Source organism: Pygoscelis adeliae, unplaced genomic scaffold (assembly GCF_000699105.1).
Source record: "Pygoscelis adeliae isolate BGI_AS28 unplaced genomic scaffold, ASM69910v1 Scaffold101, whole genome shotgun sequence".
NCBI lineage: Eukaryota > Metazoa > Chordata > Aves > Sphenisciformes > Spheniscidae > Pygoscelis > Pygoscelis adeliae.
The window spans coordinates 5,392,344-5,405,556 of NW_008824238.1; the positions used below are offsets into that span (position 1 = coordinate 5,392,344).

Here is a 13,213-nt window from a genome sequence, read left to right on the forward strand (position 1 = left end):
AAGTTGTGCCAGGGGAGGTTTAGATTGGACGTGAGGAAAAATGTCTTTACTGAAAGAGTGGTTAAACATTGGAAGAGGCTGCCCAGGGAAGTCGTTGAGTCACCATCCCTGGAGGTATTTAAAAGACATGTGGACGTCTTAGGGACGTCTTAGGGACCACTTAGGGACATGGTTTAGTGATGGACTTGGCAGTGCTAGGTTAACGGTTGGACTTGATGATCTTAAGGGTCTTTTCCAACCTAAATGATTCTATGATTCTATGATTCTATGAGATCTTCAGGAAATAAGAAACCTTCAGAGGGGGAGTTTCCTGGAAAAAATTAAGGCAACAAAACTTGTCTTTAGGAGAGATTATTGTTCAGGTGTTCATATTCTTGTTCAGATTTTCCTATGAAAAGGCTAAGGGAGCATTTAGGTCTCTTGCATTTCATTTGATGACAGCAAATGATAACCCAGGAGGCAAAACATATTTAATCTATAACTAGCAATCACTTATAGTCCTGATTATATAAGGGACCAATTTCCACATAGTTTAAACAGGTTTCCTTTCAGCTTTGGTATTTTAACTCAATCCATTTTCAGGAAAGACATTTTCAGTACAACTAAACTTTGATCATGACAGTGACTGTGATGTACAGTGCCACTCAAATGTGTGCTTATTTTTGTGTTCCATCACTTAGACCGCGATAAGCTTACCAGGTGCTCAGAAACTGAACAAAGATTTCTGTTCATCAAAGCAAAGATTTCTGCAGATTTGGGGAAAATGCCTGTACCGCACTGCTCGAAAGGTGGTATGTGCTTGGGTTATTAAAGACTGAATTGTCAGGCTGTAGCAGAGAGGGGCACATTAAAAATGAGTGACAACCCTTTCCGATTTGAGTATATAACTCTACATGCAGCCTTAATATTCTTCTAGCACTGCTTGGAATTTTTGCATAAAATTTCTTGTAGCAAGGACTTTTGGTTGCTTGACAGATTCAAACTGACAGTCTACAGGTGAAAGACTTTCTGCCACATTACTAGTCTTCTGAGTCATTCAGGAGCATAGCGACAAGTGCATATTATGTGTAGGCACTTATCTTTTCAAGGGCCAAGCTGTAAAAATCCTTCTAAAAAATGGCTTCATTGACTTAAGCAAGTTTGTGTCACGCTTAAGGATGTGTAGAGTTTGGTGCCAACTACAGAGCTTCTTTTCACGTTTGATTGCTCATTTTTTATTCAGCAAGATAATAGCCTGTCAATCGTCAGTGAGGATAAGGTCTCCTAGCACTGTAATTCAGAGAGCAGTTGTTGATTTTACGAAGTGAGGCACTAACTTGCAGCCAACCTCCTCCTTTTATTCTGGGCTTGATACCAACTTTGGAAGGGTTATTAAGAATTTAAAGCCTAACCAGAGCATATTCCATTTCTTTCCTGAACCTTTTAGTACTTATCTTACCTGTTTAGTCAATTTTTTTTTTCCCCAACAGATATGAATAGAGTAAAAACAATATAAAGTATGCAGGCAACATTGTGCAGTTTGCTTTCATGGGCATCAAGACCTCCTGAAGGGAATAATGCTCTCTTGACAACTCAAAAAATGTACCCTGTAGGATATGATAAGTTTCATTATTTAGTATATATGCATTTATAAAGTAGCGGTTCCTGGCTTGTGTGAAAACCCCTGCTGTTCTGCAGCAACTAAAACGCACTCCCAGTAACAGGGCAAAAACCTCACCCAATGGGGAGGCCTTCACTTCAACTCCAAGTGTGCAAATTGCTTCACAGCTTTAAAGGAAGGAGAGAAACAGGAATACTCACAACTTCATGTAGGGGATTTAAGATCAAGAACTGGGAAAATGTGGTAGCCTAGCAAGATAAGAGTCAGCTTGATATTTATTTCTTCTTGGTAGAAAAACTTACCATGTGTAGAAAGTTGAGGCGACCATGCAACTGCTAGATTCTCTCTATGTTACTCTGCACATGATGAGACACTTACCATCATGAGTTTAGGGAAATCAGATTAATTTAAAATTAATTAATTAATTTATAATTGATTAATTTATAATTAATCAATTCCATGAGGAAATGGCCTCAAGTTGCACCAGGGGAGGTTTAGATTGGACGTGAGAAAAAATTTCTTTACTGAAAGAGTGGTTAAACATTGGAAGAGGCTGCCCAGGGAAGTGGTTGAGTCACCATCCCTGGAAGTATTGAAAAGATGGGTAGATAAGGCGCTTAGGGACATGGTTTAGTGGGCATGGTGGTGTTGGGTTGACGGTTGGACTCGATGATCTTAGAGGTCTTTTCCAACCTTAATGATTCTATGATTCTATGATTCTATAAGACCAGACTACTTCAGACCCATACTGTGGTGAAGGCTCCCAACCTTGCAGAGAAGAAGGTGCTGGGTGTTGGCTGGAAGAAGCCACCCCAGTCCACTGAGGAGTGACATTGCTGTTCCTCAGGTCCACAAGTCTACAGTGGTTCCTGTGAATGACCTCTGGGAAACTGCAAAACCATACAGTCCCACCAAGAGAAAGGTTTTCACCTGACTACAGTGAACATTAGGGCAATGTGCCTCAAAATATATTGCTTTTTTCTTAGTTTCTCAACCTTCAGATAGCACCTAAAAATAGAGAAAACAATCACTGAAAGGATCAGTGATTTGGTCTAGAGATTGCACCAATGTTCTTATTGTGTTAGGACCATTTTGATAACACAGCCACGTACTTTACTGTGGTGGAAAATAAGGTAGTTTAGTTTGCCTACCATCTTATACTTCACAGAACTGTGATCAGTGTGATGTCCCTTGGAAATGTGTGAGACCATTGCAAAAAAGGCTGAATTTGATGTCAAATCCATGTAACATCAATTTAAACATCCACACAATGCATATGGTCAAGACCCATGACATTTAGGTATCTGGGTCTATTTTCAGCTTGGTATTCCAGCAAAATCCTTGTGCTTAGATTCTGGTATATACTTTACTGTGTCATGCTATATGCTTTTCAGGCTGTTAATGCTTTGAAATGTGAATTACAGTGGAAATTGCATTGGAAAATAAGAATTAATTCAGTTTGTCTGTCATCCTCAGCAGAAAGCTATCTCGCATTGCACCAAACCGGTCCCCTCGTGTAGTATTTAACAGTTGCTCTTTGAAGATGTCAAAAAATGTCACTGCAGAATTAAGGGATCCTGGATCACTCTCTTGGGGCTAGATGCTTAGTGGGTGCTTTGGATCTGGCCATGATTCACATTTCAAAGAGCCCTTAAAATATTATTTTACTAATTTCATAAATATTTATACAGTACACAGCAGGGAAGCAACAGTCCTGATTACGAGCTACTTACAGAAGGCACCACTGCAATCCAAGTATTAAAAAAACAGATCATTATAATTGTAATTGCTGAATACCTTGAGCTTATGATGAATTTTAGCTCTTCTCACAGAATTATGGTGTCTTAGTCATCCTTGTTGTATTGACAGAATGTTTGGAGAAAGTCTCCTCTTTCAAATAAACCTAATATTAGTGCCTGAGTCACTGATATTGCAATGTTTTGTCTATAAATATTTCAAGTATCTTGCATTTGATTGTATATTTTATGTAACTGTTTACCCCACCTGTATTTTCTTCCTTATTTTCTTCCACATTTTCAAAACTGAAATTATATTTATCATTTTATTCCATATTTTCTCCCCAGAACACTGTGATTTTGGGGTGAAGAAGTGGTCTATCACAAGGATTGGCTGTACCTATCAGTGGAGCAGCAGTAAAACAGGGAGCAGCTGTGTTTCCACTCCCATCACAGCAGTGACAGTGACTGTGGACTTTGCAGAGCGCTGCCTCTCTGGCAAGGCCAGAAGAAGGCATTCCTTCCTGTGTTGCTCCCCTGTCCCACTCACAGACATCCAGGCCCAGCATCTTGAACCGATGGATGTAACTTTTGGATAAAACATTTGCAGTAGAACCAATACCAGCCTGGAATGAAATATAGTTTCTTTATTTTATCACAGACTTCTCATCTACACTTAAATAAAATCATTTGCATTATGACTGTGCTAAGATTGGGATATATGAAAATATATATTGCTGAGTATGTCCAGCTCTCAGCTTCAGTAAGATTTGGAGACACTCAACACCTCTAGTAGGACTTATCAGAAGTTGGCCGGTCAGGTCTGGGATGTCACTAAAATATGCTTTAACTTTTGGTCAGCCCTGAAGTGGTCAGGCAGTTGGACTAGATGGTTGTTGTACGTCCCTTCCAACTGAACTATTCTATTCTATTCTATTCTATTCTATTCTATTCTATTCTATTCTATTCTATTCTATTCTATTCTATTCTATTCTATTCTATTCTATTCTATTCTATTCTATTCTAATTTGCTTACTCTAGCCATATACTCCTAAAGGTGCATAAGGAGGAGGTGTATTGGTCTGTTTGTTCTATTTGTTATAGCATTTGCTTTTTGTAAAACCAAAAATACTAAAAGAAAATTATAATTTACAAAGTTAAAATATATGGTTTGATCTGCTCCCCCTGACATCTTGCTTTCTGTTGTACTGTTTGTAAAGTCTTAATGTTGCCCTTTGCATATCAATTCCAGAATAAGGCATATAAAGTCATTTAGAACTGGGCTGTGCACCTGTACCCTACAGGACAACTCGGATTGTCAAGTAGATACTAATGTGAGTATGACTATCACAGCTTGACTCCTGGCTTATCAGCAGAATCACAACGATTTTGTGGCACAAAGGTCTTTCCTTGAACAATGCAAATTTGTCAAAAACAAAAAGTAGAAAAATACTTCTTATTTGCTGAAGCATCTCAAATTTAAGTGAGTTGAAACCTACTATTTTTACATTATTTGGTCAAAAAAATACACAACATTCTGAGGTTATCAAAATTATTTATTTCACACAACCACTTTTTTTTCCTTATTACTCATCTGAGAATACTTTTTCTTTATTTTAATATTTTGGATTGTCCTAGATAAGCAATTACTTTAGATTTTTTTTTAGGAACCCCTTTCCTCCATAATTAGAATATTAAAATCACCAAAACTTTTACAGGTTAGAGAAGCTGTGTATCTAGCAGTCAGAGTCACTAGAAGGTAGCTTGGGGAATCAGAAAGGCATATTGCTGCTTACAGTCTGTTTTTCTGACAGTCATACATGACACTTTCATTAATGATGTTCATTGTTTTACCTATGTTATATCTATGCTACTAAAGCATCTTCAACGCTTTAAAGATATAAGGAAAATTCCACTGCATGCAATGTCCACTGACATAGGGCAGATTCCTTCGGTGCGATATATGATTACGAAAGATAACTACCAGTCTGCTCAGCTGATATTCAGATGTGAAGTAAAGTCAAGACATTCTAAAACAGGGTCAAATTAATTTAGGGTCAAAGTGAACAACAGCTCACTCTTGTATGCATTATGGTTTTTTGATTATTTCCTCCTCTGCGCATCTTGTAAGTGAAGGGCAGATTTTTCAATTCTATTGCTTTCAGAGGACTAATGCTAAAATTTTGCTTTTCTGTATTTATCTTTACTTATTGTAGGGTTGTGTTGTTTTTTTTTAATTTGCATTACTGAAAGTGTTAAACTACACTACTATATGAAAAATACAAAAAATGTGGGTAATACAGTGAAAAGTCTAAATCGAATCTGGCTGAACAGGTTGTATATAAGAATTAATCCAACTTCATAATCAGTATGGAGGTACTTCTTCAGGAGAGATGCCAAACCTCTTGGAGAACAAAAAACACAGTGGATGTGCCCAGTTAGCAGAAGTTACAATTTAAGAAAACATTATCATCTACTCTGTAGTAATTGAAGGTTTTGTGCAGGGCAGGAAAATGGGCAAACGGGGACCTTAACACTCAGAATGAGTGACCGTTCCCTCCTGTGAGCAAAGACCCAGGTTTGCTATTAGAAGTTTTGCTTTCTTAGTTATGTCAGTAAGATATTATGTTAGTAAGAAATTTAAATTTGAAACCACAACAACTGTAGCTAAGGCTGCTCTTTAGGCTAAAGCCCAAGAAAAAAAAAGGGGTTTTTTTTGCAGGCAGAAGCTTTGGGAAGCTGTTATAAACTATCTGGCCAAATACATATACATGTATGTATGTATCTATATTAAATATAGATACATATATATAAGGTCTCTCTTTGCCAGTGGTAAAATGTATCTTGAAGAAAAGAGGTTATGGACATACCCATCTACAGCAGCCATGCAACAAGGCCCCTGTGCCTGGGATCCACAAGACAAGTACATGTGCACAGTTACTATTTTCCAGGCTTTCCAAAGTCCAGTCATTTCTAACGGCAGCAAGGAGAGTTTCCAAATTTCCTTTCTCCTGTCCTCTCTCCCCTGAGCTCTGCAGGCATGAGCTGCCCTCCCTTTCCTCCCTCCCCATCTCTTCCCGTCAGAAATGTCACTATCCCCATCTGCTGCCCCTGAGCTCCCTGTGCTGGCAGGAACGCACGGGCAGAACGAAGCAGCTGAAATCATTCAGCATAATGTGCTACATTGACACTTCAAAGGCAATTACTAGCATTTTCCGCAGAGAAAAAAAATTGTGCAAAAGGGATTAATGCTGCTGTGTTTCTCTTTTGATGCCGGTAACACAGATCGGGGCGCATCTCCTGCATCGTCAAGTCCAACTCCTTGCTGCAGGCAGCATGCAGTTTATTTGTTCAGTATGGGTATGCGTGCTTTCTACCAGCTAAGCTAACTGGTGACTGAGGGATTGCTTATGCCTTCCAGTACATCCCTGGAAACAAGATATGCTATCGCAATACCTGAATTGCATAGAATTTTCTTTGTGTGTCTATCTATCTCAAATGATGTTACAATTTCAGCCAGCAAATGTATATGTAATTGCGGTCAGCAGGAGTTCTCTCATTTGAAATTATGCATGCTTTACTGTTTTCATCAAATGAAACACAGCTCAAAAATTGTGCGCTCTTATTGGAAAACACATTTTACAGGAACTGCTTCTTCTGATAATTACATATTTGGCAACAGAGGGTGAGGGGGTGAAGAAAAGCTATTTTCCCATCTGCAGCAAATCCTGACAGCCGCTTAAAAACAACAGGAATGAGTGAGAGAAAAAAGATATTTGTGAAGGCTTTAGATATTAGTTTCAGATAAGTATGCCACATGAGAGGCCTTCCTTGATTTATTTCGGTTTGCAGGGAAGGGGGCTTTGCACAGCTCACTGGAACTCCTGGGAAAATACAGGCATCTCAGGACGTGTAAGTCTCACTGAATATTTTAAGCAAGAAATACGTAGTGAATGGTTCGCTTCACAGCATTCACACCATTCAAACTCTGGACAGAGCCAGGAAATGAAGTAGTAAAAAATGGATCAAAGTTTACTGACCCAATAAATTGAAGAAAAGGGAAACATTCAGATCAGTCTTTATCGAGTCCAAGTAATTCACCTCATCCTAAGTAGACTCCTCTTTGCTGTAGAGCCCTGAGTATGGGCTCAGGAAAGTTTGGAAAGGAAAAAAGTTAAATGATGACTGTTAGCAGCTCCAGACAACAGCAGAAGAAAGGAAAGCCTTATAACAGCTCTTGTCCCGGGAACAAGACACACAGAGCCCTTCAGGTGTGCCCTTCACCCTACGGTGTTGCGGTGATTTTGGGATAAGCTGTTGCTTGATCTTACACCTTACAAAAACCTGCCTCCTCTTGTCCATGGGGGAACGTAGCACGGCAGCCACCAGCACTGCAAGAAGTAGAAACCTTCAGTCATGCGCAGGAGAGAGCTTGAGGCCTTTGAAAGGTCTTTGCTTTATAAAGTTGTGGCTCCTGCATTCTGCCTCGCAATCCTATCTGCTGGCATGTGTCACCATAAACCTTCAGCTGAAGATTTACACTATAAAAGTCTGCAATGCAAGCTACTGAATACATGCGTTTATCTGTAAATGTCCCTATTTAGAGACAGAAATTCTATTTCTACCTTTACATATACTGTAAATTTCCTGTAACATCTATAAGGGATTAAAACTTGTGCTTATGAAAAATAGAGCATGTGAATGTCCTTGATTTCCAGGAGCTGTTAGTCTCTCCTACCTGTGGTACTTGCCGATTAATAAACAAAACATTTCTTCTAACACCCCGAATAATTCAGGGCAGCAAAAATCTCAGAACACTTTGTCATTAAAAACTGTTTTAAGGCTTCACCTGGTGGTTGCTGGACACTGTGAAAGGGGTACACAGGGACATCATACAGTAAGACTGTTGCCTAGAGCAGTAATACTGTTTGAAATGAGCAAAATAGAAGAAGAAAAGTAGGAACTGGTTATCAGGCTCTCGGCTGCTTTTTGCTTGGTATTTTAGATTAAGAGGAAACTGATTGCAACTCTAGTAACTTGGTTCAAACGTGAGCAGGAGCTGCTGTGATACTCCATCGTGGACTGCTCCTGGAATGGTCTGTGGACTGAACGCAAGCACAGATGCTTTGCCGTTGCCACTTGGATGTAATCGTGGCTTCATGTCTCCACCATAATGCAGTTCTACTTCTTATATTTTTATTGACTTTTCATGATTTTGTTTTAGGTTGCTGAACTAGCTATATTGAAACCAATTTTTAAATGGAGTATCTACATACTTGGGTGTGGGTTTTTTTCTGAGGTTTTTTTTTTCTGATACCCAGTATGAAGAATGTCTTTGCATGTAAAGTGAGATTAAAAGCTTCACTTCTGCTTATTTTCACGCTTGGTATTTCGCAGCCTGAAAGAGGGTTGATCTGTTCTGGTTTTTCATTTTTTTCAGGCATTTGGAAGCAGTCTGCTAGACACAGCACGACCTAACAGCCAGCACAACATGCACCTTCAACATTGGCCCTTTCACTAGAGAAAAGTGTCTGAACTCACTAAGCAAGCGCTGGCTGGGGGCTGAGGACGAAAAGAGGACATGACATCCTAACGTCGAGGAGGGTACCTGTCTGTTTTCCTGCCTTCGCAGGAAACATTTGTACACCGCACCGGTCAGCTGTCTTTCACCGTACAGTGGCACCAAAGCGCCACGAAGCCTGAAAGGATGCCAGCTCTCTTCCTAAGGACCAAATCTTATACTCCATCAAGATCTTACTGAAGGTCTCAGATGTGGAGGCGCAGCAGAGAGGGAAGGTGGTTACTGAACATCAGGCTGCCCAAGAGGCAGAAGCCGCAGCAGGAGCTTTAGACATGCTCTTGGTAACTGACAGAAAGATCAACCTGTTGAGCAATGACTGTCCTCCTCCTTCTGGAGATATCTTGTGTAGTCTCTGCCCCTCGGACTCTGAGCAAGAGCTAAAAACATGCTACGGGGTTGTGGTTACAGCTCTGGAGGGCTAAATTCAGCCGTACCAGATCAGTGTAACTGGAAACACGTTCCACTTTGGATGTTACGCACATGAGCTAGTACCACATAACAAATTGTTACTCTTCTGGTTCAGCTCAGTGCGAACAGAGCAGAACATTAGGAAACCTCGAAGGATAATCAGAAAATAACAGGAGAATAAAAAACATTTCTCAAATTGATTGTATGAACAAGTTTTATTGTTAAAAGAAACAAAACAACAGGGTTCCCAGATTCAAATGTTGTTATATTTTGAGTACTGGTGAACTTCTGATTCTCGCACTTCAAAACTTCTTGTATTAGTTCAGCATATTCTGAAGGACTCAACTTTTTCATAACTCAAGGCACGGCACTGAAATGCAGTCCTCAGCCTGACATCCAGTCAGGGTTATTCTGTGGATTAGTCAGGATGCCCGATTCCCAGAGATTTTGTGCACGTTGGCTGAGCATCTGATGACAGCAGTGCTATGAATGGATAAGACTATCCATGATGTAGCTTTCCAGACAGTATATGGTGTATTCTACCTCAAGAAAATTAGTGTGCTTATTATTTCGTAGCTCAGATTCCAGTTGCTTGCAGAAGCGACCTCCATATTCTGGAATTATTTAAAAGTTTGTCATATTCAGAAAATGTCTTGTTTTACTATCATGGTGAAATTCAAGCACACGACCATATTATTTTCAGATTCATCAGAGAATCCTTGTAAAATAATTCTATAATTGCCCTAAAACAAGCAAGGAAAAAAAAAAATTAGTGCATAATGCTGCCTGCTCTTGTCCAAGTAGCTGCTTGGAATGGTTCTGGTGATTTCTGTTAGGACTGAAAAAGAAAGATTCCCATCAGGGACTGTTATCATGGGTATATTCAGATATATGTGTACATAAAAAAATAGTGCTCAACTTTCTTCTCATGACCGGGGTACTAAGGAACAGCAGCAAGCTGTGGTCCAGCTTGCCCTTGTCAGGGTCTTCTCTCAAACCAGAGTCCTGTGCTCCCGAGGGCACCTGCTCCCCCTTCCAGAGCCGTTCTCTTGAGTAATGCTTCTGACTTCACAAATGGGAATTAACTGAGTTGATACACCAGGCTGCTTTCTGCAGCAATGGGCTTTTTTTTCGTTGCTCTGAGGCAGAAACCTTATTAGCCCTTATAGCTTACATACAGCAAGGATTCAGGCCTATCAACACTTCTATTTTCTGCTGACTTTCTGCCAGCTTCTTGCCCCAATACCCATATGCAGACCATAGGTAGTTGCAATAACAGCCTCTGTATTTTACAGGCAGTCCTAAGGAAACCCTCTAGGGAAGGCTACATATCACACAGCTTCTGACCCATCTTGTAACAGAGTTTGTTGTACTGGACAGTCCATCTTTTTGTTTTCAGCTATAATCACATACTGGATATTTAACCGCTATTCAGCCTCAGTGGTGTTTACCAAAATCATCAACTTACAGTGAACATATGATGTGAATACATCAAACGTCTGCTTGATGAAAGCTAAAGCAACCTCATACTGTTATTGGTGGCAAAAAGTTTGTCCTAAGTTTGGACATGATGTCAAGATTAGGATGAAGAATGCTGGAAAGAGGAGAGTGGGAGGAAGGACCCATGTGAGAAGAGTGCTGTAGTCATTCTTCAGTCCCTGATCAAAGCACAGCCGGCTCTTCTTTTAGTATGAGGTCTCAAGCTGCCCACTTAAATCACGCTGTCAAGGCCCAGCTACCTCCCTGCATTGAGCATCTGCTCCCTGACTAGCAGGATACTGCTTGCCTGAACCTTAGCCCAGCTCTATGTCAGCCATGCTTTCTCGCAGTGCATACTGCTGTAAACAATACCGGTCCTCGCGTCAGGCCCGGCATCCCTCCACAAAAAAACCGCTTTGCTCATCCACATCCAGCAGTCTGATCCATAAAGCAGCATCACCCCAGGTTTAGCTGTTGTCTAGCTACCCATCTTCACACCCTCGGACAGACAGACTTCTGTAGCCACCAGGACAGAAGATAGCTTGGTGGCCCCTACTGAACTGAGGTCTTACCCTATCTTCTTTGACTCCTGTCACCTTCCTCTTCTGGTATGGCAAACTGGGGATGAGCACTTGGGAGCTGAAGGGCTCTTAGGACTAATCTAAAGACTGGGAGGTTGCAAGAGTTTCTAGTTTAAAGCAAAGGCTATGATTTGGGTTAGCTCCTGGTCTGGCAGAGTCCCATCAGGAAGTGTCAGGTCTGCCATAAGCACCTCATCTATAGGAGAGCTGCTTATGGTAGAGGACATTCCTGTCCACTTACCAGCTCTGGGGCTAGAAGAGATGCTGGGCTGGATGGAGTTCAACACTGTTAGAGGCCCATAAGCTTTAAGTTAAGGGGAGGCTGGAGATTTTGTACCAGTAGGAGCTCCTTAGTGACATTTGTGGGGACTAATAGGGACAGTAGGGGTCTTGGGAAGGCTCAGACAGCTGATGAGGCTGGTGTTGGATGAGAGTGGGCTAACCTAAGGACCGGTGCTGCTCCTGCTTTAACGCTGGAGCATTGCTTTTGCTTTTGGATATTGTTATCGCTCTTCAAATCTTTGAAAAGGGTTTCAGGGAGGAACAGACCAGCATGTGAAGAGAACGTAAAATAAAGAATGAAATGGGCAGAAAGAATATGGATGGATTTACTTAAACAGGTAAAAGGGAACACAATAATTTACCAAACAAAATGGAATTATTAAGGTGACATTAACTGGTATCTTTGGTCTTCTCTTTTATAAAGTAAAGGAGGAATAAGAAAGGAATAATAACCTGAGGACATCTAGCATTTCAGAGATGCTACCATTCTGGAGTCATCACTTCAAGCATGAGAAAGTTTTCTGAAATTTCCTTTTGCTATTTTCTACAGTTTGGGTGAACATCTCTTTTCAGAAAATATATACATGTAAGTATGTGATTTTACTGTCGTTATTTGTTTATATAAAATGCTGAAAAGTACCTTTGGAAACTCCATTCTTGCACCTTTGATGTCAAATGTTGTTGCAATTGTTTCTGTAAAACAGAGATAATTATAATTAATTATATGGTTAATTAATCATAAAGCCATCAGTCAAACTTTCTAAATAACTTCAAAGCAATATGGCATATCTCTCAGCAGCAGTGCCAATGCCATTTACTCTTCCAGTGATAAAGCCCTCACCTGTTTCTTCTCCTAGAGCTCTGCCTATTTGTCTAAACCATGTTAGAAAACAGAAATTAACCACAATGCTCCTGCAACATCTCCTACAGACCCATCCTACTGTGATAACTCCAATAATTTAACTTGTAATAGCAGTTCAGCTGAGTGATAACCAAAGAGAGCTGATACTCGTTTTTAAAGAAAGGAAAACATGGATTGCATATTTTGACCTCCATACAGGTCTTTTTGGCCTTTAGTCTGACATCCTGCCTGAATTCTCTGGATCTGAGCCTGTGTCTTGTTAATGTTGGTTAGCCCCCACAACAGGACTGACTCTTCTCTAATAAAAAAAGCATTATACATGAGTGTAGAGAATCTCTTTAAAAACCCATTCAGACACTCATCTAAATAAACTGTGTTCTGGATATTAGTAGTGCCCCTAGCTCATCTCAAGTTTTCTGTACAGTCCAGTCAAATGTAGTCTTTCTATGTCATTTTAGAGATGTGAACAATAAAACTGTCATAATGAGATGAATGATATTAGTAATCCTAATTTATAGAGATGGAAACTGCAGTACAAAGATGTTAAAGCATATAATGCTTTTTTTTGCATATGATGCTGAAGGGAGAGGCTGCAGTGCAGACCTCAGGCTGAAGGAAGTGCGTAGACCTCTCTCCTGGGGTAGGGACAGGCAGCAGACCTGCCTGCAAAAGGTGTGCCCAGGT

At 40.3% G+C, this 13,213-nt stretch overlaps 1 protein-coding gene across 1 annotated transcript in view; it reads right to left on the reverse strand.

Annotated features, from left to right (window-relative positions):
* Positions 1-9,586: 9,586 nt before the first annotated feature.
* LY96 (lymphocyte antigen 96) overlaps positions 9,587-13,213 on the reverse strand; it is a 10,816-nt gene continuing 7,189 nt past the window's right edge. The window contains exons 4-5 of the mRNA XM_009335022.1: positions 12,308-12,360; positions 9,587-10,068 (exon numbers count right to left, since the gene is read on the reverse strand). Coding sequence (XP_009333297.1) covers positions 9,967-10,068; positions 12,308-12,360 — 155 coding nt within the window. The 3' untranslated portion in view covers positions 9,587-9,966. The remainder of the gene's footprint in view (positions 10,069-12,307; positions 12,361-13,213) is intronic.